Source organism: Glandiceps talaboti, chromosome 7 (genome assembly GCF_964340395.1).
Source record: "Glandiceps talaboti chromosome 7, keGlaTala1.1, whole genome shotgun sequence".
Lineage (NCBI taxonomy): Eukaryota > Metazoa > Hemichordata > Enteropneusta > Spengelidae > Glandiceps > Glandiceps talaboti.
The window spans coordinates 15,379,903-15,396,324 of record NC_135555.1 but is presented as its reverse complement, the minus strand read 5'-3'; the positions used below and the strand labels follow the sequence as shown (position 1 = coordinate 15,396,324).

At 37.3% G+C, this 16,422-nt stretch overlaps 1 protein-coding gene across 2 annotated transcripts in view; it reads right to left on the bottom strand.

The window, feature by feature from the left end:
• Positions 1-11,586, bottom strand: part of LOC144437130 (uncharacterized) — a 28,411-nt gene extending 16,825 nt beyond the window's left edge. The window contains exons 1-12 of one of the 2 annotated variants that reach the window (XM_078125987.1): positions 11,231-11,586; positions 7,291-7,416; positions 6,522-6,644; positions 6,097-6,222; positions 5,731-5,853; positions 5,022-5,147; positions 4,219-4,341; positions 3,966-4,094; positions 3,369-3,491; positions 2,768-2,884; positions 1,825-1,953; positions 698-817 (exon numbers count right to left, since the gene is read on the bottom strand). In XM_078125987.1, coding sequence (XP_077982113.1) covers positions 698-817; positions 1,825-1,953; positions 2,768-2,884; positions 3,369-3,491; positions 3,966-4,094; positions 4,219-4,341; positions 5,022-5,147; positions 5,731-5,853; positions 6,097-6,222; positions 6,522-6,644; positions 7,291-7,416; positions 11,231-11,576 — 1,711 coding nt within the window. In that variant the 5' untranslated portion in view covers positions 11,577-11,586. The remainder of the gene's footprint in view (positions 1-697; positions 818-1,824; positions 1,954-2,767; positions 2,885-3,368; positions 3,492-3,965; positions 4,095-4,218; positions 4,342-5,021; positions 5,148-5,730; positions 5,854-6,096; positions 6,223-6,521; positions 6,645-7,290; positions 7,417-11,230) is intronic. The other variant, XM_078125988.1, reaches the window with a different exon arrangement.
• Between the last annotated feature and the right edge of the window lie 4,836 nt (positions 11,587-16,422).

The window sequence follows — 16,422 nt, the reverse complement described above, 5'->3', positions numbered from 1 at the left end:
CATTATTTACAATTTTTATTTCGGCCTCATAACTAAATGTGCTTTTCCGGACTGACGGTGCAGGTGGCAGATGAGGTCCGCGCATCGTAAAGCTTTTATCTAACTTAATTCTGGCACATTTGTACCGTCAATGTTGCATGACATTAGAAAATCAATCCTCGTTCGATGAAAAGTGCAACAAAAGCTTAGACCGTACCACAAACGGACGTATGTATGTATGTATGTACATGTATGTATGTATGTATGTATGTATGTATGTATGTATGTATGTATGTATGTGTGTGTGTGTGTGTGTATGTATGTATGTATGTATGTATGTATGCGTGTGTGTGTGTGTGTATGTATGTATGTATGTATGTATGTATGTATGTGCCTGTTTGTCTGTCTGTCTGTCTGTCTGTCTGTCTGTCTGTCTGTCTGTCTGTCGAATCAAGCAATAGTCTAAATTGGGCAAAAATCTGTTATTGTGTGATACGAAAAATAAGTGCATTAGGTGATTGCACGATTTCTCCTTTGACATAGCAATATATAGGACGATATAATAGCATGGTATAAACTACTACTGCTTTTTATAAAATCGATAACTACTTTGAATAGTAAAGAAACCATGCACTGGTAACCATGAACACGAACAATTCCTTGCTTTGAAAACTTATGATTTTTATTTTAGTATTTCAGAATGGTGAACTTAACTTACCTGTCTCACAGTTCGTTCCAGTAAAGCATCCAATACACACACATACGTAATTATCGCATCCAATCTTCTGACACTGGCCTCCATTCTGGCATGGGTTTAGTGCACATGGGTCGACAATAGCTATATTACAACATCAGACGATATTTGATAAAAAGATAATGTAATGGCGTCTCACTATTTAAAATTGTATTTTCTAAAACGCGGAGAACCATTTATCAAATTTGAAAAATGACAAAACAGTATATGAGAACGCCACTGATAATTACATTCCCAGCACCGAATTGACATTAACTTACTTGTTGCTCTCTGTATACAAGTCTAATGGTATCTATTATTTGAGTCCCAAAAATATCCATCAACTTAGTAGACCAAATGAAATATAAAGGGTTATTTACAGCACATTGTAGGTTTCTGCATCATCTCTCTGTTTGATACAACCATGCAGAAACCAATAACAAACTGCATGCAGTCTCTTGCTACATTTTGTTTAAATTAAGGAACAAACGAGCCACCATGCAGACATCAAATGGATATATAAAAACATTGGCGCTCACTTGTTTGTTTCTAAGAAGAGTGACTCTCTCTCTCTCTCTCTCTCTCTCTCTCTCTCTCTCTCTCTCTCTCTCTCTCTCTCTCTCTCTCTCTCTCTCTCTCTCTCTCTCTCTCTCTCCCATATGTTGATGTCTAGTTCAGGTAGTTATGTTTTCCGTTGTTTTCCATATGGTCTCTGTGCTATCGGTTTCTTCTCATCAGATGTACAGCCATTGCAGATTGGAAAAAACAGTTTTATATTGTATTTTTTTTAAGTTGATGACAGTTTCCGCATCCGCTAATTCTTGAGAGACTTCGCAGTTCTCGCGATTTTATTATTTTTTTGTCGAATACGTAAAAAAAGTTGTCAGAGCTTTTGTCAGAGGGTAGGCCGATGCACGAGGGCTCCCTGACACGGCATGTCTTACAGACTAGTATACTAGTATTATACTGGATATTGTCCCAAGGAAAACTCATTCGACATTTTGATATCGCAAAGTATAATCTCGATTATATATCCAACACACAATGATAAAAACAGATAAAAATCAGTCAAAACTACAATAAACGTTGAGGTAACAGTTTGCCCAACTTACATACGTCACATAAGGCTCCAGTATAACATTGCTCACAGTAGCAGGTAAAATCAGTGCAGTCTTGTGTTTGGAAATTTTGTTGACAAAAAACAGCATGTTGGCAAGGACTTGGGTCACACGGATTGTTAGCTGTAATGGGAGTGTATAAATACATGTAAAAGTAAAGGTATAAACAATAGTGAGAGAAAAAATATAAAAGAATGTGTTACTGAAAAGGTATGAAGTGTATATTTCCCAATGTCATGAATATTCAACGGGCAATGGGTCAAAGATGATTCCTAGGTGACAACACAGTAGGCAGATTATAGAGACTTCATAATCATATATATAGTACTGAAAAGAATACCCTTCAAAATTCATTTGATATAAAAATATCTTGAATTTGGTTTGTACAATCAAATCACGCTCTCCTTATTTATAACCATAACTATGGGTTAGTGATAGTATAACTGATGGCGGTGTCTATACCATGAATGACAAGTTAACACGGTACATATATATAAGATAAAATATTACATATATTAAACTTTTGCTGTTACTTTGCTCAAGAGAACTCAACCCTGTTAGCACCCGTGCACATTTCTTAAATAACACCCTATTAAAATGATATCATGTCGGTTTAGAATCTAATATGGCCACCAAGTACTAACTGAACACTGTATAGAATAAACATTTTCGATTTCTTTGCAAGCATGGCGATATAAGCCCTCCAATTTCACTTGTTATTTCAAAAAGGACCAAGAACAAGCTCAGTTTGGAATGATTTTAAGGCCTTTGATTTTTAGAGACGTTAGTCTCCGGGACACGTCACATTCAATAACCGTAGTCACTTCTCTATCTCAAAGATGCATTCTGAAAGGATTTGTCGTGCACATTTTGTTCTATATGGTTTATACAATACTGGTACATCTTCTATCTTACTTTCATAATGCATACTACTTACGAATATGGCAGAATTGTCCCGTAAAGCAACCTGTACAAGTACATGTGTATTCCGTGCAAGACGTAGCAGCACACGTACCGCCGTTGGCACAAGGGTTGTTGGCACAGGGGTCTTGGACTGTAGATAGAAGACAAATTGTACGCATCCAACACTATATTAGTTACATCAACTCACTCACAGTGTGATCCGAAATGAATAACACAATGTTATGATGTTGCGTGCAAAATAACAAAAGTATTCTTGAAAAGAGTGTCAATTTTGGTTTAAAGGAATTCAACTTTTAAGAAGTCAAAGCCACGTTTCATGTATACATATATTTCTTTTATTTCTTCTAATGAATGTCTTTCAAAAACCTATTGTCCCGCACCGAGATGGTTAGTGAATAAATAGTCATATAGTTGTCCAAGTCTTTGTATACATTTGAGATTGGAATAAGAGAAATATATACAGTCGTTGAGGTGCTCTATTATCTCATGTGTAGGGCGCCATCTACGACTGCATCTCACATAATATTATAGGTAGGGACAGAACACGAACAAAGGTACATTGTTTAATAGTACTAGTATTATTGAATTTATACTAGGTCTATTAAGTTACTTACATTGGTCGCAGTTCCTGCCGATATAACATGGTGGACACTCGCATGCATATAAGCTACAAAAGCCTTGATACACAGTGCATGTCCCTCCGTTTAGGCATGGGTTATTGGAACAGGCATCGATATCTTTTGATGATAAAACGAGAATAAAAATGAATTGTTTAGAGCCGATACGTGTATAGACTTTAAGACACGTCGTACGACCCATCGTAAGATCCGCCCTCACCGGTCATGGATCGACTGATGCATTATTAGGGCCACCGTCATGGCGTATCCTGGAGACAAATTCGTGCACTAGTATATGTATAAATCTGGTTGACCATATGCCTCACACAAACAAACAAACAAACACCTATTATCGATACTTAATATAGAAGCTTTTTAAATTATTGAAAATGTCACTAATATTATTTTGAAACTAGGAGGGAAATAATGTTTTTATTCAGTGTAGGCTATTTAGTTACACAACTATCATAGCCCTTATATGGTCATGGTCCAAAAGCTGTTTCTGAACAGCACTCCTCGTGACCAAACTCTACAATCTTTTGTTTTTCTGCTAACCGGCATATAAGAGGATTTTTTTACCGCTGTTCTACTTACACGTGGTACAGGTAGGACCTGTGTAACACTCTTGACAGTAACACGTATAGTCATTGCAATCCTGTGATTGACTATTTCCAATACAGAATCCATCGTTTTCACATGGGTTTGGTTCACATGGATTTATTTCTATCCGTTCATGAAATTGAAAAAAATACTAATTAATTATTGTTATTCAAATTCCACACATCAAATAATAAAAACGTGGCGTTATTACCCAAAACAAGTTGGGTGATAATTTGATATAACTCACGTGTTTGACATGCGACACCTGTGTAACAGTTTTGACATGTGCAGCTGAAATCTGAACAAGAGCCCTCTACGACCTGACAAACTCCACCAAATTGACATGGTTGTGTCCGACAAGGATCCTCAACTAAACGAGAGAAACAATGAAAACAACGAAGATCTAAACGTGGGTTACGACGATGAAAACCATCAGATAAAGATAGTCAGTTATAGTTACACAGTTTCTTTTTGCTGTTATTTGTGTATTATGTTTTTACTTCAGGCAAACTTTACAAACACAATTGGTGAAGTTCAACACGTTTTGACAATTCCAGATAATGAACATAACGACGTTTCACTAATCATGGCAAATATATACAGTGACAAATTGTCACTTTTACTTCTATAGGCTGTGGTACGCCGTGAGAGGTGCCCTCACACACCGGTCAGCCCCGGCCCTTTAAAGCAGGAGACACCAGTGAGGGCGGGCCAACACGGCTTAACTTACATAACAGTCATATGGATGATGTTACTGATATATATATGACGTCTCCACATTATACCCTTGTTTTTGCTTATTAGTTCTGAATTACATGTATGTATGACAAAGGTCCAGAAAAAAAGCTTCCCAAAGTGGTATTTAAAGTAGCATATTAGCCTTAAAAATACGATTGATTCTGAGTGATATAGAATAAAAAAGAATATCTTTGTCGATAACATGTGTTATTTGTATATTAATATTTAAAGATTTCGTTTGTTTTCATTTTTCTAACATTTTAAATCTAATTATCAATAAAAACAATTACAAAAATGCAATATCTGACTCACATGTTTGGCAGTATATGCCTGAGTAACATCCGGGACATTGGCAAGTTGTCGCTGTACATGATCCAGCAACTTGTGTACAAATTCCGCCATTTTGACAGAAGTTATTAGTCACGCATGGGTTCGAGACTGTGAACAAAATACAATAGGAACTTTATGTCGTTATGATTCTTGTTACATCTTTCTAATACTGTTACCATGGTTACCACAGGCCTTCATTTCATGCCATAAAGCTGTGACATCACACAAATTTAAATTCCTATTAAATGAAGGCAGTCCTGCTGCTGACGGGCTGAATGACTGTTGCAAACCGCCTTCATAGCAAACAGGTGTATCGCCTTCCCTTGACCTTTGACCCGGCTAGAACCCGCAAACTTACATTTTCACAGACAGTGGAGGGGAACTATCCGTGGTATTTATTACTTTACAGTCGAGAGAAGACCAATGTATTGTTTTATTTGACAACACTTCTGTATAAGCTTAACTTAGTATGTGTCTCAAAATGAAAACCGATAACTTTGCAAGCAAAACCTCAGACCCCCCCCCCCCCCAATTAACAACAGCCAAGAAGAAAATCAGGGGTCACCGTACAAATACTATTACATAGACGCCAAAACAAAATTTAGTCATTACATTGTAGAATTCTATATGACCACCGGATACTGCGTCATGTCTATGGAAAACTAATATGACACTGTCCAATCAAACTTACAATCGTTACACATGGTGCCTGAATAACATACTGGACATGAACAGAAGAATGTCTCACAACTTCCAGGCAGGGCTATACATGTACCACCATTCTGACATGGATTAGGGCTACATTGGTCCTCACCTGGAAATCAAACGATGAAAGCCGTCAAACTGTCTAAAAAAACATGTCAATAAATATTTAAATAAAATTCGCAATTTCAACTTACTACGGTGTGCTTTTCAAATTGCCTCGTGTCTTTATACATGTTTTATATTTTCCCTCTGCGACCAATCTGCGGATTGACAATGCATAACTTGTTTTTAAGTTATGATTTTACCAGATTCACCACTGTGTATCTCATTTGCTCACAATAAACTTCCTTACCAATTTGGCAGTTACTGCCCGAATAGCAAGGCTGACATTGGCAGGTAAATAACGTACAGCTACCCTCTACAGGACTACATACACCGTTGTTTAGGCATGGATTGGTAGGGCTACAGGCATTCACTTCTGTCAAGTAAAGAAAACAACAATGAAACGGCGACATCCAATTATTAAGTATCCTTATATCTTATTAGTAATCATCGTCAACACCGTCGTCGCTATCATAATTAATGTGACCACTACTTTAGCAACCGTTGTAATCCATTCACTATACTTCGATTATTCCTTGATCTAATAGTACCTATATTACTTCCTTCATAAACTCAACGTCCACTCATTCAAGTCTGTCTGTCTGCCTGCCTCTCCTTATTCCCCAATTGTATCTGACGCAAATGTATAACTTCTGTGGTAGCAATCTTACTAACCGATCAAGCACTGTGGCCCTGTATAACACTGAGGACATTGACAAGTATAGTCGGTACAAGAACCCGATACTGGTAGGCATACACCACCATTCAAGCATGGACTCGGAGTGCACTGATTTACGGCTGAAAAAAGTTACATTGGTCGATAATAAAGTTAATATAATTACACCATTGATAATTGTATGTCGAGCTTTTAAAATATATATCAAAAGCCTGAAAATGTACTGGAAGATTGATGGTCGAGTCCGATTCTTGTTTTTGTAAAATAGCAACCTAATCCATAACAATCTCATTCTCGCTAGTTTTTGTTGATGACATAGTAAATATATCACCGCTGTAAAAGCATCCGTTGTCGACGTATAACGATCAGCAAATGTTATACAAATGATTGCTGAGACGTACTTGTTATCGTTGATGAATAAATTAGTCAAACACAATTACAAATAGAATATAGCTGCAGCAATTAAAATATATTTTTGTATCAATTGGTCATTTGATTTCGATGGTAATACATTGACTTTACAGTGGGTTTTAACTCAGTCAGTAATATGTTCTACATTCCTGACATTATTGTAGTTGAGTGATAACTGGAAAATTGAACTTGGAAAATATGAAATGTACTGTGCCTACCTATATTTTTACACTAATGCATTGTATGTTACTTGTTCACGTTTCACCAAGGATGCCGAGACAATATGCCCCATACCAGACCAGTCTGAAATAATTGTACCCGGTAGTTTCACTCGGCCGCCGCTCTATATACACTTACCTAGTTCACAATTAACCCCTGTCCAACAACCAACACACGTACAGGTATACATAGCACAGGAGATAAGGGACTGTTCACAAATTCCGCCATTTTGACATGGACTATTATCGCATACATTGGTTGTTACTGAGAAGAGAATACAAGTAGAGAACAGCTTTAAAATAACATATCGAACACTTGCACACACACACACACACACACACACACACACACACACACACACACACACACACACACACACACGTAGGTACGTGCACTTGGGCGAGAGAGGTTGAAAACAAAATTTATTAACGCACAAGCTCATGATACAGAAAAGAAAAAAAAGTAAATAAGGCATGGTGGGAGGCACATCAATACATTTCTAACAAATTAATTCAAATATTAAGCATTAATTAATTGCGTACATACAGCACTAATTACATACATACATACATACATACATACATACATACATACATATATATATACATACATGCATGCATGCATGCATGCATGCATACATATACATGCATACATACATACATACATACATACATACATACATATACAAGCATACACATATACATACATATTCACATTGACATTCACGTGCATTTACATTCAAAAGAAAAACATGAAAGTTCGCCAATGACCTTCATATCTCCCAATTAAAACAGTCACAGTACTAGCTAGTACATGGCCCAATGAGTTGTTATGAAACTAAGAAATTGTATCGACTTGTCAGCATGATTATACATGACAATGTCGATATTGATCGATGGTCTCGCTTTGACTTGATTCACCTTTAGTACAGACAACCATTATTGTATGAAACCAAGAGTTCACAGCGGTCACTTTACAAATAGAGTTCCCATTGATATGATCGTACAATCACGTTGTCAACAACGTAAAAGGTGTACTTCTCATAGAATGCTGAAATCTATAGAAATAGGCCAAATATAAATGCAATGGTTCCATTTATGCATCTTTCTGAAATGGTCAAGGGGAATACCCTCTCTCCTCATCATTTATATTCAAGAACGAATCGTGATTGGGAATATTCAGCAGGCTAGTAAAAAAAGTAGAACATTGGTTAGTGTACTGTTTACATGTATTTTTTCACATCTTGACAATTTGGTTACTGCATGGTTATATTATTAAAACCAAAGTACCTTTCCCACTATATAAACTTGTTTCACTCTGCATGTTAAAATGAAACGATAAGGGCGTCTCTCCGGTGGATCAGGATATTAGCAACCCTTCTCACCGTTGAATGGATGACAGGAGTCCATCTGGACAATCGCCCACTCCAGGGTAGTGATATATGTGATGTTATATAAGTGATATATTTTCTGAATTGATCATTGAAAGTAAACGTGTTTGAAAGAAATGAAGGGTCATGCACGGCGACCTTTGGAATGCAAATAATCCACGGACTCGTACTCTTTCCATAGCAACTTCAGTGACCAAACACACAAAGACCGCTTTATTTATGCAAGTCATGACACTAGTTGACTTACATCTTACGAAATACTGAATTTATCGCTCGTGTAGGTTTAAACAAAAGGCGAAATTGTCGAAAATGTATGTAAAATTCTTCGCCTGCATGCAGTAACAATACATTCGAGTCCGCACCCGGCAGTATACCCTGACATTTAATACCGTCTCCAAGAACGCGTTACAAAGCTTCGATTCTAAACCACCGTGTTTCAAGCACACGAATATCAAATGAACAAATTGACAACAGAGTGTCCAGTAAGTTCGAAAGCGAAAAATTTGTTTCGACTTTTGAATTGTTCTTATTTGTTCAGTGAATTGATAGTCGTCCGACTTTGCTTGTATGTCCTGCACAAAAAGTCTATTAAAAGGTCTGGAAGCCCCAAGTCGGGGGGGGGGGGGGTTATAAATACAAAATACCACGACACACCTAGCCAAGGTATATACATGTAAGATATTTTCTCTGATATGTATGATACTTGTAATTTAAAACATTTCTCCAAATGGAATATTTGAATAGCAAATATTCTGCAATTCTGACATTTGGGAGTCTGAAGATTAAATGTATCATCGAAAAACGTAAGAAACCATTAAACATATAGAATACCAAAATAATTGGAAACGGCATTTGGTTGTTAATCCCCGCTGAAAGGTTTCTTGGCAATCTTCGTCAGAACAGTTTCAAAGAGTTTGTATAGAATGTCAAACGTTAGGAGTTGAGTCAAGAGTTGATCAAAAGTGTTGTATCATGGATGACAATGTATTAATATTGTAAGGTCAAAAGTTGGAACAAACACTACCAACCACAGTTCTGCCCGGGCAGTTCTGTTTAGCTCTGTACACTGTAAAGGTCAAGAAACTCTTGTTTGCTAAATGAGTCACTAGAATTCGAAGCAACAGGGTTTAATGGCATCGGTTGAATTATGTACTACAGTAACTAGCAAAGGAAAAACGTCATTTCCGCTGTGATATTTGTATTCTCCGGCCCGTCAAGGGTGATTGCATCCACTGTAATGTCCAGCATGATGTCGATTAGACGACTGACAAATATGCCAAAGAAAAACTTTAAATCATATACATGCAAAGCTTTTAAACAATTTTCGAACTTTTTGTTGTATAACTGAACGCTCTCTACAAGCATACTTTTACATGAACCATCTCGTCTTTATCATATTTCGGTTCTCTATATGATATATACTATTACAATAAAGGATGAGGTGTATTCTTTTTTTGACGGCACAAGACTGTCGTTTTCAACATGCTAATATCATTTTATGGGCGTGTCATCACACCCTAAAACGTATCTTGGAGATGTCTTCATTTACCTTTTTTGAAAGGGTGACATTCGTGACCGCATCGAAAAGGCACATTCGCATGGGGTTATGTCTCATTAAAAAGTGTCAACAGATTTAGGCAGGAGTTTACCTCGTTGAACATCTTCTCAATTAATGAGTCGATCCCGTAGGAAATGTTGACATGCGTTGATCGTTCCATCATGCTGTCGCACGTTTACCTCCACTAAACTTGCAATTGTCACGTTACAGAATCAAGCCATTAGCTAAGGAAGTTGGGTTTCTTATCTTTCTTATCACTGAATAATGTTTGTTCGCAATATTTACAAATGTGATAAAGCACTATTAAGTAACACATCAGGCAAAGCTTAGCTCGATATCTAAGTGTGAAGCCCCTAATGTCATATCAGTTGTTATCAGTTCTACTGACCAATTATCAGTGACATTGCAAATAGCTTTAGAGATGCAAACAATTTTTATGACACCCGACTAGCTGGCTCACCAAGTCGGGAAAGTTGCACTTGAACTGCTAATGCAAAGAATCCGTCATGATTTTAGCGTTCATGCAACGAAAGTGTACAATCTTTAATATTTCATCGTTGTTACAACCGAGACCACTATTGTGTTTACAGTACGTTTACTCAGTTCAACATCATGATGATGAAATCACTAGTGGATTTTTTTGGAAATGCCAACCTTTGAGAGCCTAGAACAGTGCCGAATAATTGTATGAGTGAGAGTGTAACTACAACGTTGTTTTGCAATAAATAAATAATAATCACTCAAAGTTACCAGACACAATTCCAGAAGCACTTTGGTGTTGTTTAAAACAGTAAATGTGTTCACCAAATAAACTATGACTGTTGGTGTTATATTGAAACTCTCTGTCAATACCAAAACAGTTCTCATTGATATTTTAGTGACGCTTGTGATTATATACAATTAGCAATGGAAACATGGCGCGATAATAATGAAGTTACGTTTTAGACATGCTTGATATCGATTGAATTTGTCTGTGTTTTTTCTGGCTAATACATGAAACATTCTAATTAAGAGAAAGCAAGTGGCGGGGCGGGGCGAGAGTAAGTAACGTGCATGCCACTGCACTATGGGTATGGTAAAGCGAGTGGATTATGGATTGCTCTTGGCAACTGAAACAAGTTTTGCCTTACCCGTGCACAGTAGCTGACTGGTGTGGCCAACCACAACGTTCTCTATTGTGTTGAATAAATTGTTTAGGTCCTCAACCTGTCCCTGCACTGCTGACAGTTGGGTTTGTAACGATATTATTTGATTTCTCTGTTGTGCATTTTCTGTAACTAATTGTCCTACGTCCACCTCTTCCAGGTTCTGCAGGCATGTTTGTCCGTCTTGACGGGGTTGTGTAAAGATGTACGCGCACTGGTTGTTCTGCTGGCACCAGTTTGTGTAGTCAGTACACTGCCCCAGTGTGGGTTGCTGAGAAGTTGCAAATAGGGCGAGAAACAGCCAAACACGAAGAGTCCGATGGCTCTTCATGTTGCTAGACTAAAGATATAACTAAATCTAATGAACCAGAAGCGCTGACCTTAGAACCCGTATACGAGTTTGTATTGTTTGTCAAACTAAAATATTCCATTCGGGGTAGGGATGATGGATGTGTCAATACTGAAGGGAGAGTATACAAGCCCCTTGTGGCATAGGTATACATTGGCCAAAAAAGTTGAATATACATGAATCTACGCAAATTTATTAATGTATCTGCAGATCTCACATATGCGTTTCGTGCACTGACAGTATAGAACACGTGTACTAGACATTAAATCTACCGAAATCTGCAGTTCTCGTAGATTAAGCCACAGACAAGTATGAATACATGTTATATTATGTCTTTTGTTCCAGCTTCCAGTCTTCCAGCACACTGTATATTTTATGTATTCATTCCGCGTATACGTATACGTGCTGCCATTGTCGAATGTCTCTCCATGTGGAGTTGTTCTCGTTTTCACCGTCGATCTCGCTGCTAGGCCTTCGGGCTTTCTTCCGATACGAGTCGCTTGTCGTATCGTATAGGAGAAAAGCCCGAAGGTCACGACTCTCAGCTAGACCACGCATCACAGACAAGTAAGAAACTGTTCCTTGGTATTATATGGCCGTGGAAGCGTACTAATCGGTAATACCTGCCTATATCATCATCATTGTCGTGGACGACTTAATTATTAAAACCTTAAAATCAAATCACAGAGGGGTACCCCACAAGAAATGCTCATGCTTTCTCTTTCCAATATCTTAGAAACTACAGGGAGGATAGATATTGGTCGGTAATTACCAACGTCAGTTCTACCCCCTTCTTTAAATAATGGCACAACCCTAGCTCGTTTCCACTCCGCAGGAACATGTCAGGCAATAATTAATTTCATATCAATTATATTATTCAGGTAGAAATAGCTTAAACTGCTTTGAAATTGTGAAAAGAAATATATTAGATCACCGGCATATTCTTTTCCTTAGCTAAAACTATTCCTCACACCTTCATATTAATGTAATACCCTATCCACAGAGGGCGCACAGCATATCCCATGTGAATGTTGACTGTAGACGAACAGTCCTGTCGGTAATTGCAACACGAGTCACACCAGCCTGTACCTGCCAGCCTCCCCTATCTTATGCGGGAGGATCCATGTCTTAGATTGCAGTGATGTTTTAATGAGGTGACCAGAAACACTATTCGTACACAGCCGCTACTGGATATTCGCTATCATGACCGGGTTCTCTTTGGTCTTATCCCGGCGCTGGAGGCTATGTGCGGCCCTGGCATCGACTTTTGCCAAACTGGCCATGGCTTCCCAGGCAGTGGCACAACTTTGTCAAAGTACCAAACAAAACTACAATACATTGGAGTACATATTGTACCGAACTGTGAAGGGGTCTGTTACCAAACTTTAGTATATCACGCAATTACTTTTGATGCCTTCCTTTAATTTTGAGCCGGCTCTGGATTTGCTCAACACGTGCACTTGGAATACTAGTTCAAAGTCCTAAAATGTGTAAATCACGGAGTTCTGTCCGATTTTCGATATGTTTCCTACTTGTCTGTGGTACAACCCAGGGACGCTGCATCTAGATTTTGTTGACTATTTTTCAATGTACATATTTCAAAATACATTTTATAGTTATATATATGTGTATTATCATAATATATATGCATAATTTATTTCAAAATACATTGTATAGTTATCTATAATATGTGTATTATCATAATATATATGCATAATTTATTTCAAAATACATTGTATAGTTATCAATAATATGTGTATTATCATAATAATTTTCTATCTCGCATACTAATAATAATTTTGCTCTCGCTTCAAAAAAACAATGTTTTCTTCCATATTTCAGATTGGATTGTATCTACGCATGACCTGTTTGGCCATATGGGAAATTTCTGAGTCGATATTGAAATTCTATTCACAGGCATTTCTAGGAATGGTTTTATTTGGAGAAACTCTATCATTGATATGGTGGTTTGGAGCATCCCTTATAATTGTAGGGTTGTTGTTTATACATAAAGGAACTGTTGAAGATGAAAAGAAGGCGATACAAGTGGAATGGATATTGCAGATACTTTGAAAGTTGACACGTGGTGGCGCTGTCGGATTTTCGAAAAAACAACAACACGAACGTACAGTCGTTTGCAGCAACTTTCGTTGGTAATGAACTATATGTATATAAAGTACAATATACAAATTAACCATTTCATTATCATTATTATTTCGTCTTTTGCGTCCTGGACGTTATATAATCTGTTCTAAAAATGGCTTAATCGTTATGTTTATCGGCAACCGATTGTCCGTGAAACCTTTGGGTTGGTCTGAAAACAGTGATACGCGTTGAGAGTCGTTCATGGATACGTGCATGCATGTGTACGTATATAGGTGTATGTGCGCGCGTTTACATGTGTGCGTGTACAGTGTGTGCGTTGGGTTGGTGGAAGTATGTATGGGCGTATGATTTTCAAATGCCAGTGACCTCTACCAACGACCTTTTTCAATACACCATTCGCTTGTAAGGTGACCTTAATTTCTTGTACTTCCATATCGTAAAGAAAGTCATCAAGTGCAGAGTTTCTTTGTTGATCTCTTCCAATGTTGTCGTCTTTTATATATGGAATCACTCCTGTACAAAGGAACTCACTGGCAAACAAACCACCCGAACTTCAATTTACATACAGTGAAGTATTTGTTATGTGAATAAACACGTCGGCACATGCTACAAAGAATGCTTGATCAAATTTAGAAGACCAAAGATTCCCAAATCAATAGCATAGCTGTATGCTTTGTTATTCCGAAAACTTAGGGTTCTTTTGACGAGAAAATGTCCTCATATTTATAGACGTAGTGCATGATAAAAGGACTCTGCCCCGCGTTGAAGGACAGTAGCGCGATAAAAAAAGAAATTCAAGAAGGGGTTGGTTCTGAGTAGGTCAGATGGAAAGTACTTTTGTTTGTTCACAACTGAGAAGACAAAAAAAATACAGCTATTCAGGACGCCTCTTTCATTTCTTTATGAGTGATTCGACTCCTACGTACAGATGCTCTCAATTCAACTGGCTGCTGGTGTAACGTGACGTCATATAACTACACACTAAAATTCATGTTTTTCCCCAAAAAAGTCTGAATTCTGAATGTTATTGACATTCAATCTTGACATAATACTTTCAAATTTTCAATATCCTTCAAATTTCAAACGCCGTTGTTTCTGTCGAATGCCCCCCCCCCCAACATTTAAAGTGTCGAAATCTGCTCAACCAAACGGTGTCCGCATGAGCCTAAGCTGCACGCCCTCCTTAACAAAAAAGAAATAAAAAAATTCAACATCAAAATTTCAACATTGAATGAAACACTACACAAAGTTGGAACGAGGATTTTTCATCAAAAACCTTGTTATGTACACGTGATATTGTTCACCATTCTCATATGTCCAAAAACGTCCTTGGTCCAAATTAAATAGCGTTTGACGATTCGGATTAACCCTTCAGAGTTCCCACACTTCTGAAACCTTATGGGATATTATGAATTCGCATCAATATTTGATATATTAGGGCTATATTTGGCGATATTTTTGGACTTATGAATTATAAAACAGAACGGGTGCGTATATAGCTAGGCTTCACACACACACACACACACACACACACACACACACACACAAATATGTATTATATAAAAATGTATATATATACATATGAATGTATATATATATATATATATATATATATATATATATATATATATATATATATATATATATATATATATATATATATATATATATCGCATTATATATTCGCATCTAGAAGCTTCTTCTCAAGGGTCTTCACATAATATTCTATAGGCATTTGATTGAAAAACTTGCGTGTGGATAAGTGGATTAGTACCTGGGCGATTATTGTAATACGGTACTTTGTAAAGAAAGTAGTAGCAGCTTGACCCAAAAAGACGACCATGAGCTCAATGAATGACATAGCTGCACGTATTGTCATTTTTGACTGTTCATTCACAAATAAAACTCAAAATCAAACAATGGCGCATGTACTGGGTTAGGAACAAAACATATTTGATCTAAGTGGGTCAGTCCAAAGAAACTGCAGTGCTGTACGGCCGCGGGTTGTGATTTTATACAAATTAATTGAACATGACTTGCACTTGGCCATATAATTAATACATTGATGCACTACAGCACTCTTGGAAAGGAATTAATATGAAAGAAAAATAACAGAAAGACGCTCAGTTATTTCTTTTGAAATGTTGACTGCAATAAATGCTTCTTTATGTACTTGAATACGATCTTGCCATGTTTGCTAAGGTCAGGCAGGAGTAGAGGAAGATGATGGGCATTGGTAGAACGCCTACGTACGTATACAGTCTCCGTTATAGGGGCATCGTCAAGGGAACCTCATTGAATTTAAGACCCTCTTCGGGTGTTAGATCAGTTTTAAACGTTTTACCGACCTTGACAACATCACACATCAGAAGTATCTTTCAAAGCATATTTGCATCCCAAAAACGTAATTCCGTCATAAAAATGTATTTTTGTCTCTTCGTATAATAGACACAATATTAGGCGATCATAACATTTCCAGGTTTCTTGGTTAATTTCATTTTTTAGTTTACTATGTTTTTTACTATGTTCTGCTTTAAAGTCCTAAGTTTAGTAAGAAAAATGGATCGTGCTTAATCATATACCTGTGCCATAAGTAGCTCTTGTACACTCTCCCTGCAGTATTGACACATCCATCATCCCTACCCAGAATGGAATATTTGAGTCCTTTCTTTGACAAACAATACAAACTTTTATACGGGCTCTAAGGTCATCAGCGCTCCTG